Raw genomic sequence first — 16,437 nt, forward strand, 5'->3', positions numbered from 1 at the left:
GAGCAGTGACAAGTGAGCTCACTGCTGCATTTTAGTTAAATTTCAGGCATGATATGTATAAAACGTTATGTTTAAATATGGAACTGCCATGCACAAATCAGCAATTACAATGTAACATTTGCTAGTTTGCTACTTAGCAACCAAGACATCAGCATACTCACATATTTCTTTTATGCTTGAAAAGGACCAAAATACACTGAAACAACATTAAACTAAGATAATAAGACTGTTATTGTAATTTTGTAATCATTACTGTTAATCATTATTAATGAAGAATTTTCTTCTCATAACACTTGGTTTGAAGTGTGTCTCTGAACAGCCTCAGTTTGGAGAGACATGTAGCCTTTACAAATCACCCTACCCCTCGATCCCAACAAGAATCTGCACACCGACTCTATACGTGAACACACAGCACGTAGGGGTAAGGGCTAAGTGGTGAGAGCAAGGAATGGTCTTGGAGCTATAATTCCTTAAGGCAGGTGAGTGCATCTATGATGACAGGAAGACAAAAATAAGATCGTCGTCACCATCAGGTGAAATGGAGATGGCTGGTCTCACACTTCATGAGTGTAAGAACGAAAGAAGTCTGGTGAACAGCAGGACCTTGATGTTGATTGAAAGAAGCCAGCTGAGGCAGTTCTGGCAAATAGTGAGGACGTCTTGCCAGCCAACTGAGCGGGAGCTCTGAGGGAGAGCCAGGACAAGCTAGAGTGGCTACATCTCCCACCTGGGCTTGACTGTCACTCTGAATCCCTCAGAAAGAGGTGGAAGGTGGCATCTGGGCTGCTTTTCTTTCTCTGCAACCACTGAATGAACAGATTCTGCCCGGGTTAAATGACTAGAAAATGACCTGGATAAGCGAAAAGAAAATGGATGACTGGGTGGAAATTACTTTGCTACTACCGTTTCTATTGCAGCCAATAAAGTAATTAAAAATGAAACTCTGTGTGTGTGTGTGTGTGTGTGTGTGTGTGAGTGAGGGAGGGAGTGAGGGAGTGAGAGAGAGAGCGAGAGGAAGAGTGAGATGTTGGTGTAAAAGAAAGAAGTAAGAGGTAATAGAAAAGAGAGGAGGCAAGAGAATATAATGCATCAGAACAACCCAATAAAATAAAGTGCAAATACATGAAAAAAATCTCACCGTCTTTATCCAACAAATCCAGGCCACTGCAAGCGCACCTGCTGGCCTGTAGTCTGTATTACAACCAGTTATTTTATACGTTCATATTACAATGGTTTTTGTCTTACTTTCTTAAAGATATATTATGCAGTATATTGTCTGCTATTGTTTGTGAACGTTTTGCCAGAGAAATTGAAATCCAGCCAAAAATTCACGCTTGTTTCTGAGTAAGCTTTGTCTGCTTGGCTAAGCCTGTGTCCACAATTTTCTAGCTTCCTCCTGTATGCGTGCTGCTATTAACTGATTGCTACTTTTTAATCAAGTCTTGACCTGTGTGTTGTGCCCAGGAACGACATTGCAAAATAGGAAGAAAACAAGAAAATACAGGAAGAAGGCAAGGTCCCGGCAGATAAATACACCGCTACGCACTTCTTGTGGGTCCTAAGTGATAAGGGATTACTTTTGTAAGAACCTTTAAGTTGTTTTTTAAGGCTTTTCTGCATAATATACTTTCAAATTCTGTTAAAAGTAGCATGTGAGGATTATCTCACAGAGCGAGTATCACCATGCTGATGTTCACCACCTTGGTTTAGCGTGTTAGCATGTCAACATTTCCTAATTAGCATTAAATAAAAAATGCAGCTAAGGCAGATGGGATTGTTATTAACTAGTCAGATATTTGGTCATTAACAAAAACTGTGGACAAATCAAATTTTTGACCTAATGTTTGTGTTAGATGGAAAGTAAAATGATTACAAAGGTTCCCATTCCTCCTGAGGGTGAATTTGTGGACCAAAGTCCTTGAAAATCTATTGAAACTGTGAAGACGTATACCTGCTGGTGTCACTGTCAGAAAAAGTGGGAGACTCACTAAATCATTACAGTTCATCCTCTGTGGATCATGAATATCTGCACCAAATGTCTGCAAGGATGGCTGAAAACAAACACTGTGAACCACTATGGAAAATGGGTTAACCTTTTGAAACCTGAGTAAATTGGCTTGATTTCTTTCAAAAACACTGGAGGGAGGCAATGAGCAACATAAGAAGAAATGACCCCAAAATGAGCAGGAATTAGAAAAAAGTACAAGAAAATTGCTTGCAAAAAAAAAAAAAGTTAAGTCAAAAACAGAAACAAACAAAAATATGAGTTTTAATTCTGCAACCTAATTTTAAATATATAATTATGATATTTTGGAATAAAGTTTTGTGGACATTTTCCTAGCTTTTTATGTATATGTATAATTTTCAAAAATCAACACATTTTTTTGCAATTTGAAGGACATTTTTTGACCCATTTTTTGAAAGATATCAAACATTGTTAGAAGCTTTAAATACTTGTGAAAGACATCTATCCAGGTCTCAAAGGGTTAAAGATGCAAGTGAGTCAATTTGGTGACTGAATAGATGACCAATTGTATGACCGAATAAATAAGTATTGGCAAACCTAAGCAGACACATGACTTCCTGCAGGTGTCATGGATTAAGAGAAGAGACCTGATTTGTGTGTAATAGTTTCATCACAGTATGTGCAGTGACCCTGTTACTCAATTTAAGGAATAATTGGCAATTAGGGCCTCTCATTTAGTTAGAAGTCTGGAAAAGATAGGATGGGAAGGGATTCATTTAATGTGAAAATTCAGAGATTCCATCAGCCCCTTTAAATCAGCATAACAAACGACTGCTTATTAAAAATCCTTGACTACCATGGTAATGATACATTACAGCAAATTCTTGACTTTTCAGCACTGGCAACTGGGTTAAAATCAATGTGAATAATGTAGTGAGCAATAAGGAACAAAATATGATTAATCGCTGTTGGTCGTGCTCCTTGGATATAATGGCCTTTAGCAGAGTAAGAATTCATTCGGTTGAAGAAAATGACAGAACTAACACTGTTGGGCTTAAAGCATTTCAGTTTGTCTTTTGCTTTGAAAGACTGAGATAAAAGAGGAGAGAAGGACAGACAGGCAAGAGGGAAAGGGAAAAGGGAGAGAAAAGGAACAGATAGCCAAAGGGAGAGTTGAGGCTGCAGAGAACAGAGAGGGAGGAAGGAGAAAAGGGTGAAAGGGTAGAGGTTGCGGTGTAGAGAAGAGAAGAGGGGTTTAAGAGTAAAGAAGACCTGCTGTAAACATCCATGAGCCTGATAAACATTTGAAGTAATCAGAAAGCAAATCTGTGCAGTTTTTAAGATAACAGCTCTAACAACATAACAGATAACCGCCTATATTCCTTGTAAACCCTTTACTCAGGATAAACTGCTCATGTGTTCTTCATTTTCAGGTCACCAAAATCCTACTACTCACAAATTAAACATGTATATTGAGCTAAAGACTCCATAGAAAGTTGATGAAAAGCTGCCTCTACATATCATAAATGAAATATACAAATGAAAAAAATCAAAGATGTCTCCTTTACACAAGACAGCCGCTGTTGCCTCTTGAAGAAATTAGCAATTTAACTTTCTGGAAAAATCGCCTTTCTGAATTTAGTTTACTTGTCACATTACTTGTTTCCAAGAAGTACCCTCATATTGATTCATGGAAAACATGTGCAAATGCATGCACTGAGAGGGACTGTTGACCACCTCAACTGCATACAGAAGCAGCTGTGTGACCTGCTGACATTTCACTTGTTAAATGAAGAAATATAAAGAAATACATACTATAAGCCATAGAGTGGGATAAGGTCATTGGACTACATTGGACTTCTTCACCTCATCTGTCTGTGGTCTTAGTCCAAACTCAACAAATGCAGCAGCTTGGTCTGTGGCCCTACACTTGTGACTATGATGCTCTATATACCCCTCTAGCATCAGTTAAGGACTTGTCAGTGTGCACTCCTTACATGCAGACAATGTCTTTTTAATTTAAAAATACTCTACTTGGTTAGCAACAAAACTCCTCTACTTGGTTAGCTTTAAAAAAAAGATTATGGTTAAGGTTAAAATAACGTTGACTTTTGGGTTCACACAGGACACAAACAGCGTCTCCTGCGTTAAAGTCCTGTGTTCGCAGAATTTCTCACTCACTGTTCTAAGTTGGTTGCTCCGAGTCTAACATAGCCATGGAAGGGTTTACATCGCTTATTGAATCCACTCTCACCTTCAGCATTTCATCCCGGTACAACTTCCTTACCACCAAACATAAAACAAAACTCATTGTTAATGAGCATTATTTATCAGGCCAGCAAAATAATCGAGTCACCCCAAACACCACTATCTGAACTGTAAAGCCTGTCGTGATCAGGAAGGCCACCCTGATCACTGAGGACCCCTCTCACCCCCTCCACCACTCCTTCCAGTTACTGCCATCAGGCAGTCGCTACAGGGTCCCACCGGCCCGGAAGAATATTTACAAGAAATCTTTCATTTCCTCTGCAATAACCACTCTGAACAACATAAAATAGAGACTTTTCATTTTCATCTGTTGCTGTTTTTGACTGTCTCCCTTTGGTTTTTTTAAGTGCCTTTTTATGGTGTTTAAATTTAGTTTTATGCATACTGTGTGTCACCGTTTGGGACAGACAATTAAGTTTATTTATCTAGCTATGTATCTATGTATCGTATCTATTGTATCCATCGTATCCATCGTATCTATCTATCTATCTATGACCAGGTGTTGCTATGTGACAACCTGGGAATGATAACTTGTCAATTTTGTTCTCCCAGTTTCTTTTCTTTATTCTCTACCCCATCCTCTGTGCAGTAACAGACAAAAACAGTAAAAATTAAAGAGGGAGTGAGCTCAAACAAACTTGTTATTAAAGGTAATTACTGAGTGTGTCAATTGCTCCTTTTGACATTTAGACATTTTGAGCCCAGCAGGTTATTTAAAGCCAGAAAAGTGGGTACAACTGCTAGAATGTTTGAAGTGTGATTGAAGTTTTTTTTCAAAAATGTTATGATAGTTGAGTGGGCCAAAAACAGGATACACATTTACTTGAAATTGTGTGCAGAAATAAAATGTACATTTAGAGAAATACAAGAAATGACATGACATGATATGGCCATAATTCTTTTTTGACAAACTAAAAATCAAATCATTCATTTTGTCAATGTGGAATTGATAAGACAAAATTACTAATATGTGCCTGTGTGTGCGTTTGTGTGTGCGTTTGTGTGTGTGTGTGTGCGCACGTACATCGGTGTCTGTAGGTATGTGTGTGTATGTGACAGCAAGTCAACCTGACATTCAACCTGCCAACTAGCAGACAGGAACATAAAACAGGAAATTGCTTTTGGGACAGCCAATCAGAAAAAGCTCACAGTAAACAGGAAGAATCCGTCACAGTGAACCTGTCAGGTGTCAGTCATTTTCACAATGACCTGTTCACATGCCTCAGTGAAAATGTCAATCATTTCTTAATCCCACTTTTGGAGAAAAGTACTTAGGATTGTATTAGATTGTGCATGGCAGTAGCCCATTTATAAGGTTTATTTTCAGATAATTATATTGTTAAAACCCAAGTGTAAGTGAACTTTGAGGTAATATACAAATGACGGCTTCGATGCAAACCAAATAATTGCAACATCTGCTTGACTCCAACTTGGGACCGTAGTTGTACCACTCTCTCTCTATCCCTCTCTGTTTTTTCTTTTGATCTACCCTGTAAGAAAAAAAAGCAATAAACAAAAACAGTTAAGCTCACATAACTATTTATATTGCTGTATAACTGTGGATATTAAAATTAGTTCACTTTGACTTTGAATCTAGTGGTTTTCTTATCCACAAAAATAATTTGAAGAAGTAAATATCAGCTGATAATACTATGATGTCTATTTGACAAGTTAAAGTCCAGATAAGTCCATGTAAGCAAAAGCAGTGATTCCTTTCTAGACACATACATTAAAAAAAAAAAATCTTGTTGAAAACATGTGAAAAGACTGGTAAGTGTATGGTGCTGCATTGTGGAGTTAGAATAGTAAACTGTTTTTCACCATTTCTGTGTCCAGGAATTTTTGGGGGGACCTAAAAGCACGCTCGATGACGCAGTGGGGCCATACTTAACATAATCTCTCCGACACTAAATGTAAATGAAGAACAAGTCGGTACAAAGTGACCGACTCTCGTCAGAAGCTAACTCAGCAACACAAAGCACACATGTCCCCTGAGCCAAAAAGCAAGCGGCTGCGCAGTTACAGACTCTCGTTGGAGGATTCACCAGTAGCACAGTAACATACACACCCTGGGCCGAAGAGACAGCCGTTGTGCGACGCCATACTCTCATTTAGCAGCTAATGGCCGCTAACGTTAGCACAAAGCACACATCCAAAGCAGTTAGGAGTAATTGCCAGCAGCCCGGTTGATTTGGGCTAAAAAGACTGAAACAACGATATTCTGCTATTAATAACACATTTTTCTATTAATAACACATTTTTCTGTGGTGTGCCAGACTCATTACATATATATATTTTTCTTAAACTACACTATAAATATGATGTTCCTTGATAAAATTTCAACTACTCGTCCAATACATATTAAATCAAACACATGAAACCAGAAATCAAAGGCTTTAGTTGCTACAGCCACCAATTTCCATGTGATAAAATGTTGGGTGTGCTCTCCAGCACACTCCCTATCTTCCCCCTGCATTGCAGAGGGTGGGCTGACGGTGGTCCTTGAATGTTATACTGTCAGAGACAAGCAATGTGTGTGTGCGCGCGCACTTGAGTGTGTGTAATCTGTCAGAGCCCAGAGAAACGATCAACAGCTCGCACAGTCAGAGGGCCACTTAAGACCTGACACTGACACACACACACACACACACACACTCATGCGGTATCATGAGAATGCCATGGTTGATGCGTACTGCTCTGCTGGTGACAGGACTAAACGTGCAATTATTCTCCATTCCTTTTGTTTCCATCGAGTGCTATCCTCTCTGCCTCCTTCACTCTACTTATTTATCTGTCGGCCTGTCTGTTCTATTCTGCTGCAGGTTTTGCCACAATCATGATCCATTTTCTACACACGGAAGACAATGTCATCTATCAGCCCGAGTCAGGTGAACATGAAAAGTGGGAGATGGTTTTTACATGTCAGGACATGGTGACCTCTTAATGCATTTTTAGGAATCATATATACCAGTGACAGAAGATGAATAACGACTCAAAAATCATATTGCCACTTGAATTGAAAATGCCATGTCACCTTGTGCAGTTTTGTAGATCCTTTGCAAAACTTCAGCAGTGATTAAAAAAGGCAGAGAAGGAATGAATGCATCTTATTTTTACACAAAGGTTTAGGTAGATATGTTGCACATGATTCTCCATTTTAGAGAAATACATCAAATGATGTTATGTGACAGCAGCTTACACAGATTGACACAGTGATTTAATCTTTCTTTTATGAAAACATGAACCCATTTTTTTCAAATAGAAAAGCACTCTTTTTCCCCAAAAAGAACATCTAAAAGGTGGTGTACTGAAGGCTAATTTGGAATGACATCATATTTCAATTTCCTAAATGTAATGTCATTTATAAAGTGAAAGCTTGTAAATGCTGCTGCATGTATGTTTCTTTTCAACCATATATATGACACACTGAAACCCAGGAGCCGTCTAAACAATCACAGTCTACTACTTTCAATTTCTGAGCTTGAAGGCATCTCTGTTGTTATTGCCGAGGGAGGCCAAGCTACTTTCCCCCTCTCTAGATTTTCTAGCAGTTCCAGCAACTTGAACCAGCGAGAGCCCTGCATGCTTAACCGTCAGGCTGCTTCCACTCCTGCAAAAACACATCTAAACCTTCAATGGAGATGTGTGATATTCTCAACAAACCAACGTGAATTCCAGCAGCGCTCTAAATTTAAAAAACAGAGTGTGTTCTGTTGCAACAGAGTGCCAATTTTCAAAAGCGACCATCGAAAATGGGAGTGAAAACAACAATTTATCACCTTCCCCATGGGATTTGAATAAATCAGGAAAATCAACAGGACTCCTGTGCAGCTAATCAATCAGTAGTTGTATCCGTCTTCCCCAAAAACATCATTAGTCCTCTTTTAATATCAAATGCCCCCCCTTGAAAGTATACAAGTTAGAGAAAATTGCAGGGAAAACAACAACTGTTCTCTTTAATGTGAACAACTCAGCTAACAGAATAAAAAAGCCTCCAGGCAACTAATTCTTGCAGAGTAGTATCCTGTCCCCACCTGATTTACAGAATGAGGCTGCCGTGTCTTGTGAGTGTTATTCATTGGATCCAAAACACAGAAGCTATAATGTCCATGCCTCTCACTGCTCTCACGTCAGTGGTGTCTGTATTCATTACTTAGCCTGAGGTGTGTCACTCCTACTGATTTCCACAAAGTACTGTGTGCCCCCAACATCTCTATTTATCGGCAAAGGATTGTGGTCTGAATGTGAAATGTGTCTCACCATATGCTCGGTGCTTCTGTCCCGCTGATTTCCAAGAAGTCATATTTGTCCTCTAATAAGAAGTCATTGAACACGAGGGCTATAGTGTCCCCGGGTTCAGATAGGATTGACCACGTACAGTCCAGGTTGTTTTCATACTCTGCAGGGTATCCAGGGCTGGTTATTGAACCTGCGGTGCCTCGTAACGTGCCGCCACACGCTCCCTCCGCTGGAGAGAGACAGAGAGGTAGCAGGACAGAGAATGAGAAGACAGCGACTCTCCAAGCATTTTTCATATTTCACATAGTGATTCTGGGTCAGCTTGATGATTGTTCTAGTTTATTGGTTATGGGTAATGGTAAAATGCTAAATGAACTGCAATTATATAGCTGATTTCTAGTCTTAGTGACCACTCAAAGCACTTTTCAACACAAGCACTATTCACCCATTCAAACAAATATTTACAAACTGGTGGCCAAGGCTACTATATAAGGAACCACCTGATCATCAGACAATCACTCACACACTGATGTCCCAGCCCTCTGAAGCAATTTGGGTTTCAGTATCTTGCCCAAGGACACTCTGACATGCAGGGTCCAGTGAGCAAACCACTGATCTGCCAATTGTTACATGACCACTCTACCTCCTGAGCCACAGCCACCCTATTTTATTGTTTTCTAATCTGTTTTTCAAGTTTAAATATTTTATTTTTTATTTATTTTATTTTTTTCATTTTCTTGTGTGCATATGTTTCAAGTTGTTTTACTGTTTTGAAATTGCACAATTCTGTACAGAAGGTGCTATTCAAATTGAGTTTTCATCAAATTATTATTTTATAATCAGAAGTTAATATATTTTTTAGTCATGTCATGTCATGTCATGTCATGTCATGTCATGTCAAGGGTATGTAGACCTGATTTCTTTGTATGCCGTGTTTCAGATTTTTATTTAGTTTTTATTTTTTTTGTAACTGTTTAATGTTGTTTGTCTTCAACTTTGTGTTAATGTGCCTGTCTCAGCCAAGGCACTCTCGTATTTTAACCTCAATGAGCCTTTTCCTGATTAAATACATTTTAAATTGAAAAAAAGTTCAAACATAACTCTTTTGATTAATTTATTTTTACAACTAAAATACCATTATACTGTAATTTTCATCCTCATCAGCAATTCCATCATTATTGAATTTTCACAAATACATCAGTTCTACATTTTAAAACACTTTTTAAAGTGATTAATGTGAAAACAAACGAGAGATTATATAATAACTAGACACAAGAAATTGGAAAATCTTATCATTGAACTTGGGCATCTGAAAAACATTTCAAGTGAATTTTGCAGAGATTTATCACAAGATATTGAATCCCTAAGCTGAGCTGTTCAACCATCTACTGTCCCTGATGGTAAAAACCGGGACAGATCTGTTCTTGTCTGTAGACTAATGAACCATTAGAAGGGCTTTGCTTGAGGATTTTGGGCTCCATCTGGTTCATACAATGTTTTTTTTTATGTACTTAAAGTCAGACCTTACTCTGCTTTAAAAGTAATCAATACACCGGAGCTTCCCACTTTCCTCCGGCCTGTGACCTCATGTTAAGGTCTGTCGGTTCTCATGACCCCATCTCTTTGGCTGTTTATTTTTGTCTAATCTTACTTTCATTGTCAGAGTTTGCAGCAGGCGTTTCTAGAAACACATTTTTACTTATCAGCTACCAATGATCACTAACTGTTTTTGGACACGTGTCTGTGCAAGTTGTGTTAACATTTTGCATTTTTGTTTACATCTTTCCTGTTTGTCCCACCATGGACAATGTGCCTTTGCAATATGTTTTACTATAGTGATATTAATAAAGCCTCTTTGGACTGAAAGAGAGAAAGCAAGAAAGAAAGACAGAAAGAAAGAAACAAACAAACAAGTAGAGAAAGAGAAGCAAACAGACGGACAGAAAGAACACCTTACCTCTACAAAATGGTGATGGGAAGTCCCACTGTGCTCCACTGCCGGGTGATACAATACATGTGAGGATACTGTGTCCTTCCAATACAAAACCTGACTCGCAGCTGTATCGGATCTTGTCCCCCATGTTGTACCGCGAGCCATGAATGACTCCATTTGGGATGAGGCCAGGGGTGCCACATGTGTGGCTGGGCAGGACTGAAACACAAAGCACAAAACAGAGCAAGTTATTTTGGATTATTTCATATCTAAAACTGTAACAACTGCTTCACAGTTATTTGCCTCTGCAAACCAGTGAAGTTGCAGGCCAGACACTGCTTTAGGTATTTAAATATGGGTGTTGCTGCAAAGAAGCTACACATTCAGAAACATAAATGCTTCCCACACATCCTCAACTCGGCGGCACGGTAGATCTTTACAGTCAGCACAGTTTCAAGGTGGACATCCAAGGTCAGTGTCACCAGCTCAGTACCTGACAAAGTATCTTTCCCTCTGCCCTCAGTTATGATGGTGAGTAATGTCCAGAAAACTTTTTTTAACAGAAGTTTCTAATGTCACAGTGAAGCTGCCCTTTGACCTTTTGGATATAAAATGCCAGAACTTTGTCATATCATATTAGATATTTGTGTGAAATGTTGTCATAATTAGTATATAAATTCTTGAGTTATGGCCAAAACCATGTTTTCTGAGGTCACAGTGACCTTCAATTTTGACCATCAAAATCTGATCATGTTGTCCCCGAGTCCAAGTGGATGTTGTGCCAAATTTGAAGAAATTCCCCTAAGGCGTTCCTCAGATATAGAGTTGACGAGAATGGGACAGATGGATGCACAACCAAAAAACTTAATGCCATTATGCTGCGGGCACAATGGCATAAAGAAGAAGCAACATTTGACCACTCCAAAAAACTAAACCAAAAGGAACCAAATTAGCAAATTAACTGACAAGAGAAGAGCCAAGCAGCCATTAACACCGTAACAACAAAGAACTTCTCAAATATATAATAATGGCTGCGTTTGTGCCAATATATGAAGCAGGGTAGTGATCTTGCAAACTTTTTGGCTTGTGACCCATTAAAACAAACCAATGTACAGCATATTTGTGACCCAGCATCGCTGGTCTAATGAGCTAAAAGCACATTCAATCAAAGACTCATTTCAGCTTCTCAGAACGCTTTATTTGAGCAATTTTTATTTGCCTGAGGAATTAAAACTATCCAGTATTTTCCAAGAAAAAAGCACAGAATGAACTGAGTATTTTGTTTTTCTTCTTGAGCATCATGTGACCTCTCAGATTGCTCTTGAAACCCCGTATTGGGGGTCTAACCTGTTCAAAATCCAAGTTTTGACAAAGGTTTCAACAATATCTCTTCAGTGTTCTGGTACATTATATGAAGATTTGCACAAAACTAGATAAGTCAAATTTATCTCATAATATTAAGACAGAGATAAATTTGAATAATTATTTTTTTGTTTTTTCAATCAATATGGTAGAAACTGACCAAATACTAAAAATCAGAATGAACAACTCAAAATAAGAAAGCTGTATGTGTATGTTTGGTTTGCTAAAGACCAAAAATATGTGAAAGTGACTGTGTGTGGTATGTAGATGTGTGGCTAGCATTTTTTTCGCCAATGCGCATCTGTTGTTGCCAGTTCTTAGATGACACAGCACTACAGTGGGAGCAGCTACAGGCAGCTCATGGTATAACTAGGCCAAAATCAATCTCTGACTGTAGCCAACACGCCATAGCTCTACAGAAGGGGCATCAGCACAGTGACTGTAGTACAACCTGGACGAACTCCACAGTATCTGACCCTGGTGTACGCTGTGTGTTGTGTGTATTTGTATAACTGGAGCATGTTAACTTGCTGGGTGTGTAATGTGTGCGTGTAATGTGTGTCCAAATGGCAAATTTTTACGTGTGCGCGTCTGTGCATGGGCAGTGCACTGTGTCTACATGTAAGGGGTATTCAGTCAGTCTGTGTGTTTGTGGATGCTGTTCCAATTAAACGCTAGCATGGTAATTAGACAAAGCTTCACCATGAGACCCTGAGAACTAGGACAGAGAGAAACAGGGAGGGGTGGGGGTAAGATGAAGACAAAAAAGGGAGAGGAAGTGGAGAAAAAGAAAGGAAGATGAAGAGACAGACAGGAGAGAGGAAGAAGGGGGTAGGCGGAGACTAGAGACAGACGGATGTAGGAAGAGAGAGAGAGAGAGTAGAGCGGAGGAGGAGGAGACAGGAAAGGGTAAGGACAGAGACTCCAGCCAGACAGGAAAACAGAGAGGTGAACTAATTGCAGTGGGCCCTAAATATGTATAATTTACACTAATTGACTCATTATTTGGATTGTATGAAGTCATGCATCAGAGGCAAGTTACTCACACTCAGCTGACCATGCCTTCCTCTGCACAAATATGCTGCCTGTTTTGTTTTAACAAGGTGAGACACAAATTCAGGACCCAAATTAAAGCACTGACTGAAGGATGGGCAGAAAGAAGCAACAAAAAGAAGAGAGAATGAAAGGAATCATGCGTCTGAGCCAAGTCGTTAGTCACACTTATGTGACCGTATAGTCCTGTGTCTGCCAGACTGGCATGTTTTAACAAGCCAGCCTGGTACACAAAGGTATTCCCTCATTTAGACTGATGTCTGAAATAATCAGGGGGGTATTTTGGAAGGATAAAGTGTTCACAAGTATTGTCAGTATCCAGCTAATCTCATACTTAACAACAGCTGCACTTTTGAGAAACCATTTGAGTTTTGGCAATGACGCTTTTTCCCTTTTCAGACATCAGATGTTAAATAGTACAGTCTGGTTTGCTGAGATTAGTCTTTTGAATCATGACATAATTTTAGGTTTTGTGTGCGAACAGTAGATTACCTGCAGTACTAAGTTAGGTTTGATGTGAGATGCAGTATATGAAATGCTGCTTAACTGTGTCAAGATCTGACAGCTGATATCCTCATGTAGAGGGGTTTACAATCATATACATGTATACTGTAGGTAATGGATGTATAACTGTATTAAAATGGATTTAACATTATTGAATTGGTTTTCCAGACTCCCAGACTTCTGACTTTTTGATCAACTTTCAGACAATTCACAAATCTTACCATGCTATAACAAGTACATACTACTGTAACTTACACAAACTTAGCCAAGATCAATATCCAATGTGGATAGCAGACAGTGCAATAAATATGCACCACAGCGATGCGGTCAAGAACATCTGCACCAAGACTAAATCAAAACCAAGTCCAGAGTGTATCGAGAGAATGACAAGACCAAGACTTTGACCGGTTGAAATCAAGTCAAGACCAAGACCAGAACAGTACAAGTTCCACCCTGCTTGACAAACTTGTGATAAAAGGCGTAACCATAGGCACCTTTCCAATCTGAATGATCCATACTCCCATTAAACCACCCACAGAAAGCAAATGAAGATCCCTCTTTATTCCCCTATTTTAATTTGCATACTGCATATTTGTGTTTCTGTCTAATCAGTTTAACCATCTTTTTTCAACACTCCCTTTTTGCAAAAACAGTTTAGTGATATCCCTGTAGTCTTGGTCTTGATGGTTCTTAAAACAAAATTCTCTCTCCTCTAGAAGACCTCTTTGACAACGAGACGAGACCACGTACACATGCGGCCAAGTCGGACACCTTCAAGAAGTCATCTTGAGACTGGTCTCACAACCTACACCACAACACTGCAAACATCTGGGCTGTTCAAGATAGACTCCTGATGCTAAATTGACATAAAGTTACCAAATGAATTACAGATGAAAAATGAAAATCCTTCACTTTAATTAAACAGCACTGTATCTTTGTTATTTAAGTAATTCCATTTTTTGTGTGTTTGATTTGATTAGAGAGACATTTGCATTTTACAAAAATAGACAACGATGACATGTTTTATAACAGTACCAGTTTTAATACTGAGAAGACACATTTCTGAATGGCACTGCCAAACAAAGGTAAAATAATGCTTTTGTGTCCATTCTGCAGCTTTGTATGGCAGCCCTAATGAATTGATGAGACAGATAATGACAGATACTGTAAGTACAGAGGCTTTACTAAAATTCTAAGCAGGGATTAATACAGAGGACAGGACCTGTATGCTATAGATTTCAAACGTCCACCTAAATATATCTAGGTGTTCACTGTCTTAACAAACACTTCAAAAAAAAAAAAATATATATATATATATATATATATATATATATATATATATATTAAAAGTCAAACTAATTCAAACATTTTGGTTTGTTTCCACCTGACCTAAATGTTGGCCCCTTGTCTACATTATTTAGTGGAAAATTCAGATGACAGTAAGTGAGTTATTTTCACTACAAATTTATTGAAAAGTCGCCATGGATAATCAGTATTATTTTTGGGTAACTGCAACGTATTTACAATGTAGATGGAGAAAGTAATACTGACTGTGTGCACAGTGCTTTGATTTGTTTGCCTTGTTTTTAATCAGTACTTTACAACCTTGTTTAGCTGTAACCTCATGCCTGGGAAAGTTCAAATTATCCGCTTGCAATTGTATTCAGTAGCTTAATCACTTTGATTACTTAATATTGGATGACTCCTTTGTTTTTCCTTTTATTTATTCGAATGATTTGCAAGTCAAGGTTATTTGGGGTTGTTTCACAACAAAGTGTGCGTTACAAGTCTGGACCAGGAAAAAAATATGCCAAACACAGAATGACAACACAAAAAATTATTATATCACTGACATGTGCATACTTACATACAGAAATACAAAACTTTGTCCTTTGAAATAAAAAGCTGGTTGCTGGTGTGGTACACTATACAGTTACTGCTTATCTTGAAAATGAATTCACAATCATGTATCCATATTAAAACAGTTATTATGTCAAGAGACCACTAGGTAGACCACTAGGTGCTTCCTTTGATATACATTAGTAAGGTAAACACAACTGCACAGAAACATTTGGGATTGGCCATGAGAATATGATCCTTCACTAAATTAACCAGTTAATAGCTTGTCTGCAATGCAACATTCAGATGGAGTGCAGGAAAATCCATATGCTGCGGAAACAGGAAAAGGAGGAGTGAGATCACTGAGGCTGCCCCTCAGTGTTCTGTGCGCCTGGGGACATTTTAGTCCCCCAATTTTGCTGCAGAGTGAATGCTCTTGACTCACACTACTCTTTGGCACAGGGAGCTACTGTGATGCAGGCAGCAGCACAGAGAAAGAGAGACGATGTACCATAAGGCTCTGAGATAAACTGATCACTCTTTTGCTCAGAAGGGTCAAATTTACAGCTCATAGCAACTAAATACAATACAGTCTCTGTAATTTTATCGGTATCTAGTGTTGGCAAAAAATGTAGTTGCACACCGCCGGTCCGTTGTTAGCGCCATTAGCTTGTTTACTGTATTAACATTACTATTGAGTGTTGCTGCTGTCACACTGAACATCCCGCTGAGTTCTGTTCACACTTTTAAAACTCTTTATGGTAAAAAAATGAACTACTGAATATTTGTATTGAATGGCCGAATTTGATTTGACTGACATAATTCTGAGTGGGGTACATTAAAGAATTGCATGAACCTGTTATATCGGGTGTCATCCATACAAAACAAAGAAATTTGATTTTTCTCATAAGTTGACCAATTTTCCTGGTTTGGACATGATTGTTAAAAATCACCTCGTCCTACAGATCTCTTCACATTAATAATGTCACACAGCAAGCCCATGAATGCGTAAAAGAGCCTGGTGGACTTTAACTATTTTGTTTGCAGTTGTATATGTGACTGAAAACTGAAGACTGAAGGCTGTCGTCTTGATTTTGGTCAGTAGATATGCTTAGTTAAGCAGTCTTTTATATTTCAACTTTGCACATGGAGGAACCCCTATCAGGTGGTTATAAGCTAATGTTGGCTAACTTTAGCTACTATTTTCTACTTGCTAGGTCAACAGTCCCAAGAGGTTAAGTAAACATGTTAAAAATCTGGATCTTTGCTACAA

The 16,437-nt window shown here is 38.6% G+C and overlaps 1 protein-coding gene across 2 annotated transcripts in view; it reads right to left on the minus strand.

Annotated features, from left to right (window-relative positions):
- Positions 1 to 16,437, minus strand: part of LOC121944114 (CUB and sushi domain-containing protein 1-like) — a 464,794-nt gene that overhangs the window by 229,044 nt on the left and 219,313 nt on the right. For both annotated transcript variants that reach the window (XM_088078923.1, XM_042487796.2), the window contains exons 4-5: positions 10,431 to 10,625; positions 8,495 to 8,702 (exon numbers count right to left, since the gene is read on the minus strand). In XM_088078923.1, coding sequence (XP_087935049.1) covers positions 8,495 to 8,702; positions 10,431 to 10,625 — 403 coding nt within the window. The remainder of the gene's footprint in view (positions 1 to 8,494; positions 8,703 to 10,430; positions 10,626 to 16,437) is intronic.

The sequence above is a fragment of the Plectropomus leopardus genome, chromosome 1 (genome assembly GCF_026936395.1).
Source record: "Plectropomus leopardus strain MGB_pleo_1.0 chromosome 1, ASM2693639v1, whole genome shotgun sequence".
Lineage (NCBI taxonomy): Eukaryota > Metazoa > Chordata > Actinopteri > Perciformes > Serranidae > Plectropomus > Plectropomus leopardus.